This window comes from Manacus vitellinus, unplaced genomic scaffold, assembly GCF_001715985.3.
Source record: "Manacus vitellinus isolate BGI_N305 unplaced genomic scaffold, ASM171598v3 scaffold_15_pilon, whole genome shotgun sequence".
NCBI classification, from domain to species: domain Eukaryota; kingdom Metazoa; phylum Chordata; class Aves; order Passeriformes; family Pipridae; genus Manacus; species Manacus vitellinus.
In genome coordinates, this window is record NW_021939122.1 from 11249167 (window position 1) to 11262099 (window position 12933).

General features: G+C 55.8%; 1 protein-coding gene across 1 annotated transcript; it reads right to left on the reverse strand.

The window, feature by feature from the left end:
* Window positions 1-356: 356 nt before the first annotated feature.
* Window positions 357-9436, reverse strand: LOC103767040 (solute carrier family 2, facilitated glucose transporter member 9). Its single transcript, XM_029958571.1, has 12 exons — window positions 9317-9436; window positions 6715-6813; window positions 6091-6251; window positions 5884-6008; window positions 5494-5639; window positions 5281-5359; window positions 4737-4924; window positions 4500-4610; window positions 3290-3391; window positions 2684-2759; window positions 1068-1195; window positions 357-836 (listed from the first exon to the last, which is right to left on the reverse strand). The coding sequence occupies exons 1-12, from the start codon at window positions 9434-9436 to the stop codon at window positions 600-602; spliced, it is 1572 nt and encodes a 523-aa protein (XP_029814431.1). The 3' UTR covers window positions 357-599.
* Window positions 9437-12933: the final 3497 nt, after the last annotated feature.

Here is a 12933-nt window from a genome sequence, read left to right on the forward strand (position 1 = left end):
CCAAGGGGCTTCCAGCAGGCTGTGGAGGGGCACAGTGGCTGGACAGTCTCCCCCAGCTCAGAGCCACTCTACGTCCCTTCTGCAGTAGCCTCTGGCTTTGCATGACCAACCCAGGTAAGATGCAAGAGCCTAGGAGACATCCTGATCACCCTCCCTTTGACCTTTCCAGCCTCCCTGGGGAGGAGGATAAATCCCTCAACCCCTTCTGCTCTTCCCTGGCACTGGGAAAGCACCCACCCATTCCAGCACACTACAGCTTGCTGCTATTCCAGGCTGAACTTGCCAAACGATGGCTCTGGTGGCAATGGTCTTTATTAAACAGCTCATGTGGGCAGCTCTTGGCAAGGCTCCATACCCAGGAGTGATGAGAGTCACAGGAGGTGCCCTCGTCTCTGTGGGGGCATCTCTTCCAGCATGGGGGTCATGCACAGCGGTCAGTGCCACCCTGGTGCATCATCCTGGCTACAGGCTGCAGCACAGTGACATGTTGACATGTCCTGGGAGACCCAGAGCTGACCAGATCAGAGCAAATTGGTCCCCACTTTATTCTCCAGCCCCGAGTCTCCTCCACCATCCCAATCCCCTCCAGCCCAGCCAGATCAGGGCAGGCTGGAGCCTGAGCCCTCCAGGGAGCTGTTCTCCAAGGTCCCATAGCCATCGAGCCTCATCATTCTGAGATGGGCTGGGATGGAGAGGACGGAGCGGCGGGTGGCAAAGATGTGACTGATCTCCATGAAGGTTTTGTTCTTGGTCTCAGGGATGATGAAGTAGACATACAGGGCCACCAGCAGGCAGACACCACAGAAAACCAGGTAGCAAAAGGCACCGGCTGACATCTGGGGACAATAAGAGCAGGATGGGGCAGAGAGTCAGGCACCCCCAGACTGGGCATGGCACAAGACAGCGTCCCCTCTCATCACCCCTTCCTAGGCTGGCTCCAGCCAGCACTGAGCTGAGCCTGGAGCATGAGCATCTCTCAGGCTAAGCCCGACTTGGCACCCCATTGTGGGAGAGCAGCAGGGCTGTGTCCATCCCCTCCTTCCTCCATGGCCCCTCTGGACTGATACCTGCAAGAAGGGGAAGATGAAGCCAATGGTGAAGTTGCAGAGCCAGTTGAGGGACCCCCCCACAATGTAGGCAGCTGGGCGGTGCGACTGCGTGAAGAGCTCGGCTGTCATCAGGAAGGGGACACCAGCTGCAGAGGGAAGGGACAGATCAAGGATATGGGGGACAGGTGCCTCGAGTACCCCTGGGGTCAACAGGTCCTGTCCATCTCAGTCCTGTGGCCAAAGGGCTGGAGCCCAGCAAGACTCACAGTTTAAACTGCTGGTGCTGGGACAGCTGGAGGAGATGGGGAGTGTTGTGGACCAGTGTCCTGCCTTTGGCCTCCCTTTGGGATATGTCTCAGTGGTAGGTGACGATCCCCCTGACATACCACACTTGCACATTGCTGGGTGCTGAGGCCAGTTTCACAAGTTGTGTGACTGAAAGTTTCAGGCTGAGTCAAAATAAGGGTGGAATATTTCACCTGGATCCTCATTTTCCAATAATTTTTCTAAATGCTGACACATTAAATCTCCTAGACATCACAGGCATGGAGAAAAATCTTCCTGGTAACCTCCATAATGCCCTTTCCAGTCTCCCTTGATCAAAACAGTTCAGAAAATTTCCTTCTATCAATTAGCTTCTATCCCACTGTGGTTGATTTAGGCAGGAAAGAAGCAACTACATTTCTGAGCATCAGAATTTCACAAAGGACACAGAAATGTTATTTTCCAACTGCTTTTCCCATGTGTGTGGAAATGATTTTCCAAGCCAACTTGTTACTGGACTAAAAACTGGACATGGGTTGTGACTACTTCTCCTGGAAGGGCTCAGCCTCTCCTGCTATGTGTCACTGAGCCAGCAGCCATGGGTCCCAGGACTGTCCCTGTGCTGGAGGGCAGAATCCAAGGTCCAGAAGACATCCCAAGACACATGGGAATCTGGCAAGGGACTGTATTTGATATGTATTTGACGTGACTAGAGCCCCATTGCCTGGCACAGGGCTGCCTGGGACCTCTTTATAAAGGATGCTCCAAGGGAAAAGATAAACCAAAAAACAAGTGCTAAGAAGTAAGGGAGGAGTGGAGCCCCTGATGGACTCTTACTCACAGTTCGCCCAGAACACAGATATATATATTTTTTTGTTTGTTTTAAAACTCCTATTCATCATTGTTTGTGAACAATGAGCCATTAAAATCCTAATTAAAGATGTAATTACAGTGAATGAAGTCTAGGTTGAGGATGAATTACAGATCTGTTGGCAGCTCTGCTAATACATCAACTGGGTAAACCAGTCCAGGTTTCACTCCTGGCTGTTTGAGCCTGCACTTGGTTAGGGACAGGGTGATGCCCATCAGCAACACTGTGATGGGAGGTCTGAGGAAGGCTGCCAGGGCTTTCATTCTGCTTGGCCCTGGAGCAGGGACAAGGAGGAGGAGGTAGAGTGTGCCCTGGGGATGTATGGGGCTGGAGGGGTTTGTAGGGGGTTTCACCTGTGGGGTGCAGCACGGTAAACCAGGGCCTGGCCACAGGGACGGGGCCAAGGCTCAGGTTCTGTCCCCTGCCTGCAAATCCTGGTGGTCCCCTGGGACACCCATTCCCACTCCATCGCCCCCCATTCCCCCAGTCCCAGCCCCACCTGGTCCCATGCAGAAGCCAGCGATGATGCCGACCACGCAGGCGACGCTGACGTAGTGCATCCAGGGCAGGGCAGCCTGTGAGGGGACACTGGGCTGAAGCTGCTTGGCTCGGTGGTGGCCCTTGGAGACAGTGGCCACGCAGGACACATCAGTGAGATGCAGGCAAGCAATGGGTGGTTTGGGGCAAAGCTAGTGAGGTTCAGCCTTGGCTGAGATCTGCAGCTCGTGATGTTGATGTCCCCAGAGTCATGGGAACATCCCCTGGGAGCAGACAGCAGAAGGAGGACCCTGCAAACGTCTCCACCTCCCCCAGCATTTCACAGCTGCCTGTCTGGTAACAACAATTTCTGCAGAAAAGCTACCGGAAGCAGCAGGACTTTTCTCATTTGAATTTGTGTTTTCTTCTTTTGTTCTTTGCACTAAAATTTCCTTCTCTTTAACTTTGAAGGGAACATGTTACTTGGAAGAGCCAGTGCACCTCTCATTTCCATGCATGCTCCCTCCCCCGATGTGACACCCAGCCTTACATCACCCAGCCCCCATTAATGCCCCAGCCGAGCCCAGGGAGTGGCAGTGGCCCTGGGGGTGGCAGTGGCCAGACCAACCTGCAGCAGCAGGGAGACAGTGATGCCAGCGGAGCAGATGCCCATGGCACAGAAGCCAGTGATGATGAGAGGCCGCCGGCCCACCTTCTCGATGGTGAAGCACTGCCAGGGGAGAGCAGAGGGGTGGTGGGGAGCTCCAAGGTGGACGGGAGCACCCCTGAACCCCAGATCCAGCTGAAGGTGGGAGGATGCTCCTGGGCAGCCCCAGCTCAGAGCTCCAGGGCTGAGGCTGGGGCATGTAAAGTAAAGTGCAAGGGGTGAGCACACATGGGGCAGGAGAGGGGTCCCACAGAGTCCCATTAAGCTGCAGGGTCGGGGCTGACTGGGGTGACCCTATGGCTGCATTCCCACCAGTGCCAGGTGGAGGTGCTGGGCTGGGCACGGGGTGTTTGTGGGGCAGTGGGCAGAGGCAGGGTGCGGGCAGGCAGCGCAGCGGCTGGAGCAGGCAGGGTATTGACAGCAGAACAAATGCCTGTAATTTTATAACCAATCTTGGCGTGTCCATCGGGGGCCATTTGAGGGGCTGCTCCTGAGCAATCTGGCTCTATGCTGGGTGGCTGCCGGGGGGCTGGGGCAGCCCCACAGCCAGGGGAGGTGAGAAGGGGCCACCCTTCAGAGAGGCAGGGGGCCCGCTCTGCAGTGGGTTGAGCTATGGGGAGAGGGGAGAGCCCCCCATTCATTCCTGGTTTTCTGGGAAAAGCCACTGCCATCCATCTCTCTAATTGTCAGGGCGTGGATTTAGTGCTAGGTGGCTTGGGATGGCCCTGGGTGACACTTGCAGATGGGACAAGGGACATAAATCTGCCCGGCCCAGTGCTAACTCTCCAGTTAAATGAGGGCTGGCTGGGGGGGCAGACTGGGGCATGTGGCTCTGCTAACAGAGTGACAATGAAAGTGGGAGCCAGAAGGAACCTCTAGCTCTCTCCATCATCTTCAACCTGCTCCTTGCCTGGCATCTCTCCCCAATTTCCCTGCTACCCCAAAATTCTCCCACCCCTTCTAGACGTGACCCCCAAATTGAGTCTGTCTCATCCCATCTTCCATCCCCATTTCCCTGCCAAACTCTCTGTCCCACCAGAAAAGGGACATCCATGCTGTGGCACAGATGACATTTGGGGATCCATTCAGCCCCCCTGTTTGATGGTGCTGGGAGCTGGCAACAAGGCTTAGGCATGGAGGGGCTGTGTCCATCTGTCCATCCATCACTCACCCCAATCAGCCCAGCGATGATTTCAATGGCACCAGTGCCCACGGTGGTGTAGGGGATCTGGGACACAGGGATCCCGACGTTCTCGAAGATGACATTGGTGTAAAACCAAATCTGCCGAGGAGGGGACATAGCATGAGCAGGGGTTGAAGCCATAGGGCACTTGATGAAATGAGCTGCCAGGTCTCAGCTCAGCCTCTGCAGAGCCAGGTCCTGGAGCAAGGACCCTGCAGAGCTTACGGCATCAATCCCTGAGAGCTGCATGCCGGCATTCACCACCACCACCGAGAGGGTCTGCCAGTGGACGGAGCGGTCCCGCAGCAGCTGCCACACAGAGACCATCTCCATGGAGGAGAGTGACCGCTGCTCCTCCTTCATCTCCTTGATCACATCCTGTACATCAGGGGTCCCCAGGAACTGGTGAAGTGCTGTGGGGAGAGTAGGGATCACGGACACATGTCTCCCCATCCCAGGGTAGATGCTCATTGGTATGGCACAGGGCAGGGGCTTGGCTCTGCTCTGACTCAGCCTCCCCAGGAGACCTCCCTGACCCATGGGGCTCAGCATCCATAGGGACTTGGGAAAAGCCTCATCCACAGTGATGGGCACTATGGAAATGCTGTGGCACAACTGCATGGGATGGAAGCACTGAACCATAAGGATTGTGGTGGGCTGTGAGGTCTGGGTGTGGAAGGGTGCCACGAGGATGCACCTTGGTCTTGGGAGACCTTGGAGAAGCGCCCGGCATCTCCTGGAGCCAGTCTCCCCCAAGATATCCCCTCACCCTTGGTGGCTCCACAGATATCGTTTCTCTCTATCAGCAGGTATCGTGGGCTCTCGGGGAAGCAGTGCAGCAGCAGGAGCTGGAGGGAGGCAGGAACAACCACAACTGACAGCAAAAGGGGCCAGAATCTGTCCTGAGAGGAGTTGAAATAGGACAAGTCATGGAAAGGGCAGAGCAGGGTCCAGCACATGTGGGCTGGCATATTGTGCTCACCTCACCCAGCAGCTCTGGGAGGCTCAGGACCTGTGCAGCAAAAACCCCCAGGCAGATGAAGATACTGGGCATGAGGCCCAGGAAACCCCGCAGGTTCTTGGGGGCGATTTCTCCCAGGTAGAGGGGCACCACGCTGAGACAGATACCTGGCAGGGACAGGAACAACTGGGATGGGAGAGGCAGTGGGGAGAAAGGTGCCTGGCTAGAGACTCTGTGCATCTCCCCCCACGCCCAGCGTCAGTCACAGTAGGGCCCCCATGGCCAGGGAGGTGTCCTGTCCGTACCAGAGACCCATCCACAGAGCCTGGGGGGAATATGAAGTTTTCTCCAGCCCCCTGTGAAGGGGCTGCAAGGGCACTGGGCTGTGAGGAAGGGTTTGTGCACTCGTACCTGAGTGGAGCCCTGTGATGGAGCGACCGATGATCACCATCTCAGGGGACCCCAGCTCCCGGCTGAAGCCCATGAAGCCGCCGGCCAGGAGGACGAGGAGAGCACTGCGGCTCAGAGCGCCATTCCTAGCAGGCACAAGCAGAAGGGCAGCTCCTCCAGTCCCACCCCATCCCTCAATCACTCTGTCCCATCGTAGGACACCCTTACCTGCCATATCGCTCCACCAGCATCCCAACCAGCAGGGAGCCCACCAGCCCTCCCAGGGCAAAGATGGAGACAGTCAGGGAGTAGAGGAGGGTCAAGGGGCCAGGGGTCAGCTCATGTCCGTACCGCTGGGACCACGTGGCATTGTAGAAAGCCTTTATGTGCTGCAGGGCAGAGACACACATGGGCACCAAATGTACTGGGAGAAAGGGGAAGACAAGCTCTATAGGAACGATGCCATGACTTTAACAGCATTGCAGGAGATGCTAGGCAAGACATGACAGAGGGTGACTATGATGTGCTGGTTGGGTTGCTCAGCCTGTGTCAGCATCAGAGAGGCTAAATGGCAGTTTAAAGATGCCAGACAGAGCTTGAGCTAGAGTAAGGAGGTTGTGGCCAGCTTTCCCCAGCCTCTGCCTTCCCAGGGCGACCAGTTTGGAGTACATGAACACAGCCTCCCATGTCCCTCCCATGCCATTCCTCTCCCTGGGCTGCTTTCCATGGGTGACTGCCCAAGGAAAATGTCAGCATTTTGATGTGGGGATGCTGGGTAGCAATCCCTCCACCCTCCTAGGGAGGGATACAGAGCCCTTTCCCCTGCTCCCAGAGAGGCTGCCTGTCCCTTACCACTGCTGGTGAGTTCACCACGGCAAGGTTGTAGCCATAGAGCATGGAGGAGCCAAAAGACACCAGAAGGGTGACCGACAGCAGGGGGAAAGTGAGATGCTGGGAGAGAAGAGGAAGGATGAGCATGGCACTGGTCAGAAGAGCCAGGGGCCAAGATCATGTGTCATGAACTGTATTGGGTCACTGTCCCTTTTCTAGTAGGGATGACCCTGGCCCAGAGCAAAGACCCCAACGTGACAGAGCCCTGAGCTGAGCACCACTTCTGGCTGGTGCCCAGCACCCAGCCCAGACAATCCAGCTTCCCCATGGTTGGTCTTGTGGCTGCGGTGTGAGGCTTTTTTTACCCTGGTGGGGGCCCAGCCTGAGTAACCTGGGCAACCCTGTCCCCAGCTGGGAGTGGGCAGCAGATGGAAAGGGGCAGGAAGGGGAGGGAGAGACACCCATCCCCCTCCCTCGATGGGGCACCCAAATGGTGCTGCCGAGAGTGGCCCAGCACCATTGAAAGGTGCAGGTCCCCAGGGAAGGTCTCAGCCCCCCCTCTCCAAACACCACATGCACCCACCTCCTAAACCCTCGCCCCCACCAACACCTCTGTCTCCTGCCCCGGCTGCTGGGGCTCCTCACTGCAGAGAGCCCACGGCCGCGGGGGAACAGAGCCCGTGCCCTGACCCAGCGCACCCCAGGATCTGGGTGCCCAGGAGCGTTCAGAGCACTTCCAGCTGCAGGAGCACCCCTGGGTGCTGCACCCGGCTATCTCCCCCTGAGCAATGAGCGTCTTCCATCCCCGCAGAGGCAGGACTGGGACGGGGTGGATGCGAAGTGATTCTGCATCCCACGGGAGCAGCCACGCTCGCCAGCACCCAGAGCCCGGCCCTCCTCGCAGCACCCCCCGCACGGTAGCCGGATCTGTAGCACCTAGCAGCTCCCGGCTCACGCACAGCAAATCCCCCCTAATCCCATCAGGAATCCCGAGCTGGGAAAAAAGGGAGGGTGGTGTCCGGCCATGGGGGCGTCAGGCCAGGGGCCTGGGGGAACGGGGCACCGTAAGGCAGGAGGGGAACAGGGATGGCGCAGCCCCCGGCCGCAGGACAGCTCACCCAGTGATGTCCCCGCCGGGCCGCGGGGTCCCTTTCCCGACCGTCGGGGAGAGGCTGCAGGCGGAGCGCGGGGAGGGAGGAGAAGGAGAGGGGGAGGAAGGCAACCCCGGTCCGGCCGCCTGGCTGGTCTCTCCCATTTTTAGATGGAGGAAGGAGGAGGGAAGGGAAGGGAAGGCAGGGCAGGGCAGGCAGCCCGGGTGCCCCGGGGCTCATTGGAGGCGCGCTGAGCCGGCGGAGGGAGGAGTCCGGGGCCTCTCCTCGCCGGAGGCAGGGGCACACCTCCGGGCTGTCCGCCACGCTGAGGGGTCACGGCCAAAGCTGGGCGACAGATGGGACGACCGATGTGATGCTCTGCCACGGTCGAGAGCTCCGGCCTGCACCCCTCCAAACGTGGAGTGCTCGGACCGTAGCAGGCAACATCAACATTGCACCAACCCGAGGTGGGCACGAAAGCGGCGGCCCCACATCACCAGACACGAATCACCTCCGGCCCCTCTGCCACCGTGGGGCTGATGTGCCCCAGTCCCTGCCGTTCGGGAGGAGCCTGGTAGACACACGGCCATGGCTCGGGGCAGATGCATTCGCTGGACATGGAAGGGCACAGCCCCCAGCCCCAGAGAGGAGAGACTCGGCTCATAGCAGCTCAGAGGAATCCAATTTTGCTGCGGCCAGGAGCTGCTTCCCCTGCTGCTAATGAAGTGCCTTTAATTAGCAGCCTAATAGCAAGCTCTTAATTTGCCGAACAGACAGTTGAAGGGATGGGGACCCCATTAAGCCACGGCTGGCAACAGCTCCAAGGGCTTAAAAGGGACAGGTCCCGACAGGCTGGCCCCACTCAGGAAGGTCCTGCTGGGCTGGGAAAGCAGAGCAGAGCTGGGAGAGCCTCACAAGCACCCAAGCCCGTGGGCCATGCCCAGCCCCAAACGGGCTGTCTGGGGTGAGGGAGAGCCCGGGCACGACTCCTCCCACACAGGAGGTCCCAGCTCCTGTCTCCTCCCTCTGTGTGAGCCTTTACCTTTTCCTGAAAGCACCGGGCCCTCCCCCTCAGCCACCAGCCCTTCCCAGCTTCCCAGTGTTCAGCTTTTCCCGGAGCGGGCACCCATTCAAGAGCTCCTGTGTCTTGCCCAGATTCAGTTTCTCCAGGTCTTGATTGGGGCATCACCTTTACCTTTGTGCAGTAGTGCTGGGCTGCAGAAACCTCGGTGACAGGGTCACAGTAAGGGAGACCTGTAGGGAGCCACAGTTCTGGGGATTGTCCTGGTTCATTCCCAGAGCAGTAGGAGGAAGATCCATTTATTGGACATGCCCAGGGGTGAGATGACCCAGCAGGAGGAGGACACGCAGCCTATGGGTTCCAGCCATGCCCAAAGCACTTGCAGTGCTGCAGGGCAGCCCTAAACACCCCCAGGATTCAACCCAAGCCCTGTGCTAAGACAAGGCAAAGCAGCAAACGTAGGACAGGATTTTAAGCCAGGCCATGCTGTGTCCTGCAGCCATGATCTCACTCCAGTCATCCAGGTACATGGCTCATCTCTGGGACCAGCATCTGGAGGATTAAATGTGCCCAGTCCAGTGGTCTCTGCCACAGCTAGAGGAGGAAACAGCAGCAGCCATCTCTCCTCCATTCTGGTACTCTCCCAGCAAGTACCACCTAAAAATCCTCCTGGAGCTTCCCAGTTCCTCTCCACTGAAGCCCATACCCATCAACAAGCCCCGTGCTCACCCCTGCAGCAACAGCCCTCCCTCCCCTCCCACAGCTTGGTGGTGCTGGGGCATCCTGAAGCAGGGAAATCCTCAGGACACAGCTTCAAGACAGGGCATGGCCACTGCCTTGATTTAGAGAGTAAATCTGGGTTACTGCCACCAGTTCCCAGCAGTTGCTGGGATGCTAGGAGCAGAGGTTTAGCAGCAGATGTAGAGGTAAGAAAGACGTGCTGGGGCAGGAAGGGGGAGGAAGAAAGCCTGGAGTGACAACTGAGGGTCACCAGGGAGCTGGGTTAATTGGAGACACTCCTGTGACCTGACCCGGTGATGGTGGCACACGACGAGACAAGTGCTGGTGAGAAACACCCGCTGCTCTGTGCCGCAAGGGAGCTCGTCTCCACATTTTACAGGCATTCCTCCCCTGGCTCCATGCAGGGAGCCCCTGGCTAAAACACCCCCCATGGCTGGAAAAGCAGCTGTGAGCCCATAAACCACCCTAATCCCCTCCCACTGTCACTCCCAGAGCTCCCGTCCCACTCTTGCCTCACTGCTGCCTTGGCCTCCAGAGGCTGTCCCCACCTCCTCTCCTCGAGGCATTGGACACACAGTGTCTGGGCATGCAAAGAAACCCAGGAGAACTGGAAGAGGCAGAACAGCAGGAGCCAGTCCCAGCATGCATCCTGCACAGAGCAATGTCCAGGAGGATGGAGATGCTGTTGGGAGCCCTGAAGGCTTCCCCATAGTCCAGCTGTTCATGGTGTGGGCAGAGGCAGGATTCATCCTGCTCCAAGGAGCTCATGTGGTGCGGAATGACAGAGCTAGCCCTGCTGCAATGTCAGAGAATCTGGTGCCTTCTGCCTCCTTTCCCAGCTCCCCAAGGACAAGTACTGACAGCCACGAGCCAGCCATGCAGGACTCTACACCAAAGACATAAAACACAAAAAAAATTGATATGAAGGACTTGGGAATGCAGAGGAAAACACACTGGGAGAGTCTGTCCCCTTTCCCAAGATGAAATAGAAATCCCTCAGAGAGGACATGGTCTTCAGTGCTGCCTCTTGGTGTTTGCCCACCACTATCAAGTTCAAACTAGGTAAATTCCACAAGGAATCAATAAGCAGCTCATATGAAGGCAAAAAGCTGCATTTCTCAGCAGCCACTGACCCCCTTCCCCACACCAGAGGAGAGGGACCTTGGTAGCACAGGCCCAGTAGGCAGAGCTGCTCATGGACATCTCCACAGCTCTGAAGGTCAGAGCAGTTTGCCAGCACTGCCCATTCAGAGCTGACACTGCAGAAATGGAGATGGTCTGGCAGCCTCCCTGCCTCACTGCCCCTTCGAAAAACCTTCCCTGATCTGCCTTTGTAAATGCCAGAAGGATGCTTTGGGCATGGGACAGGGGGTTTTGAACACATCGGCTGCGTGACATTAGCCAGGAGCTTGAGTTCCTTCAAACCACAGTGGCCTCTGGAAGGAAGTCAGTCGTGTCCCCAGTGAAAGCACTACTCAGGCTGCTATTTCTGCCTTGTTGCACTGGAAAGCCCATCTGACCATTCTCCATCTGTAGGAAGGCTATTTACCTGTACAGCTGAGACCTTTTCAAGCCCAGGTTCTCCTGGTCATATTCCTTATCCAAATTCAGTGGTCCCTGGCTTATCAGCCCCACAGCTCAGCAACCTCCCTGCTGGTTTGGAGATTTCGATCTGCTCCTGCCAGCCAGATGCATGTCAGCAAAGCATTTTGGAGAGAAAGCTCAAGCTGGGAAGGTAACACGAATCAGAAGCAAAGAGCATCCCTTGACAATATAATGAATGTGTGCCTGAGCTCCCTTAGGGTAAAGCAAAGTGGCTGGAAGCTTGCTAGAATGCACTCCTGGAAGCTTGCTAGAAGGGCAAAACATCCCTGTCCATCAGATGTCTTCAGCCATCAAGGAAGGATCAACTGGCAAAGGGGACAGGCTGAGACCTCCAAGGGCTGCAGCCCGTAATGTGAGATTTGCATAGGATAGTTAGTGCAAGCAGCATCTTATTTTTCCTCTCATCTTCTCTCCCATCAGCCCCTCCTGGAACAGAGTCCTGGGAAGTCTGTATATTGGCTGTGGAGTAACCTGAGCACTTGGAAAAGCAGAGCTATACAGAGCAGCAGGCTCTCAAGCCGAGGAGCGGCATCTTACTCCCACAAAACATTGAATCATATCCACATTCTCCTGGGCACTGACAGGTGTGCCACTGCACAGGGGGGTCCACCACACAAAGCCTTTGAACAAAGGGGGCCAGGACACTGCTGGAACCAGGTGCAGCCCTTGCCCCTGCAGGGCTGTCAGGACAGGACAGCTGGACAGAAATCCATGGCAGCACTAGAGCTCAGGGTTTTTGTTTCCCTGGCTATGCTGCCTCCTCTGCTGAGAGTTCGACATCCTAGCCCTCTTTGAACCACCAAATGCTGAACTCATCCCAAACATTATTGTAAGAATTATGTTCATTCTAGCCTAGCTAATCTAAACTAGCCAATTCCTCGTTTCAAGAAAGTATCTTACTATACTCTTGAAAGCATGTATATAACAATAAAAAAACACCAAACAAGAGAAGATTTCATTTTAAAGCTGTAGGTGGATCAAATGCTGTTAATTTGAAGCTATGGCAAACATTACTTTCCTCTTTTCATTTGAAGTGGAAATAAGGCAGACATTTTTAAACAGAAAGGGTAATTAACCACTGAATCTATTTAGGATAATCTGTGTGGTGCTCATTCTTCTCCAGTGGAAATTTACAATTGAGATTGCTTTTCCTTCTCAAAGACTCTCTTTAGTACTTGAGTTTTTGGATGTGAATCCAGAATTCCTGTGAGAAGTTTTCCACCTTGTGCCCTGCAGCACAGCACTGTCCCAGTACTAGAAATCTGGAATAAAGACTCCGATCCTCCTCTTTAAACATCAATGAGAAAAAGGGGAAGGACTATACAAGGAACAGCTAGACATAACCCACAAGGAGAACCTGTTTCTCATAGGGCTGGGCAGTGTTGTTTGGGTACACACAGACACCTGGGACTGTGAGTACAGAAGGTAAGGGGTCTCACTGGTGTGTGCTGGCAGTCACAGGTTGTTTAAATCAAGCTGCATTCTGTGTTACAGACCAATCCGAAGCCTGTCACTGCAACTCCTCTTCCAAATCTATTATTGGATGTGAGGAAAGAGCAGAGAGGGAACAGAAGAGGTTAAAGTGGTGTAAATATGCATATATATATATACATGTATATATGTACACACATGCATAAAAACCGCAACCCTTGCCAAACAAAGAATGGGGCTGCTGGGAAACCCTGTCACAAGAAGAGACTGCGATTGGAAGTGACAGGAATCCTGCTCCCAGCGCTTCAGAAAAGCAGGAGCCTTCACAATCTCCAGTCCCCTGCTGGCTCC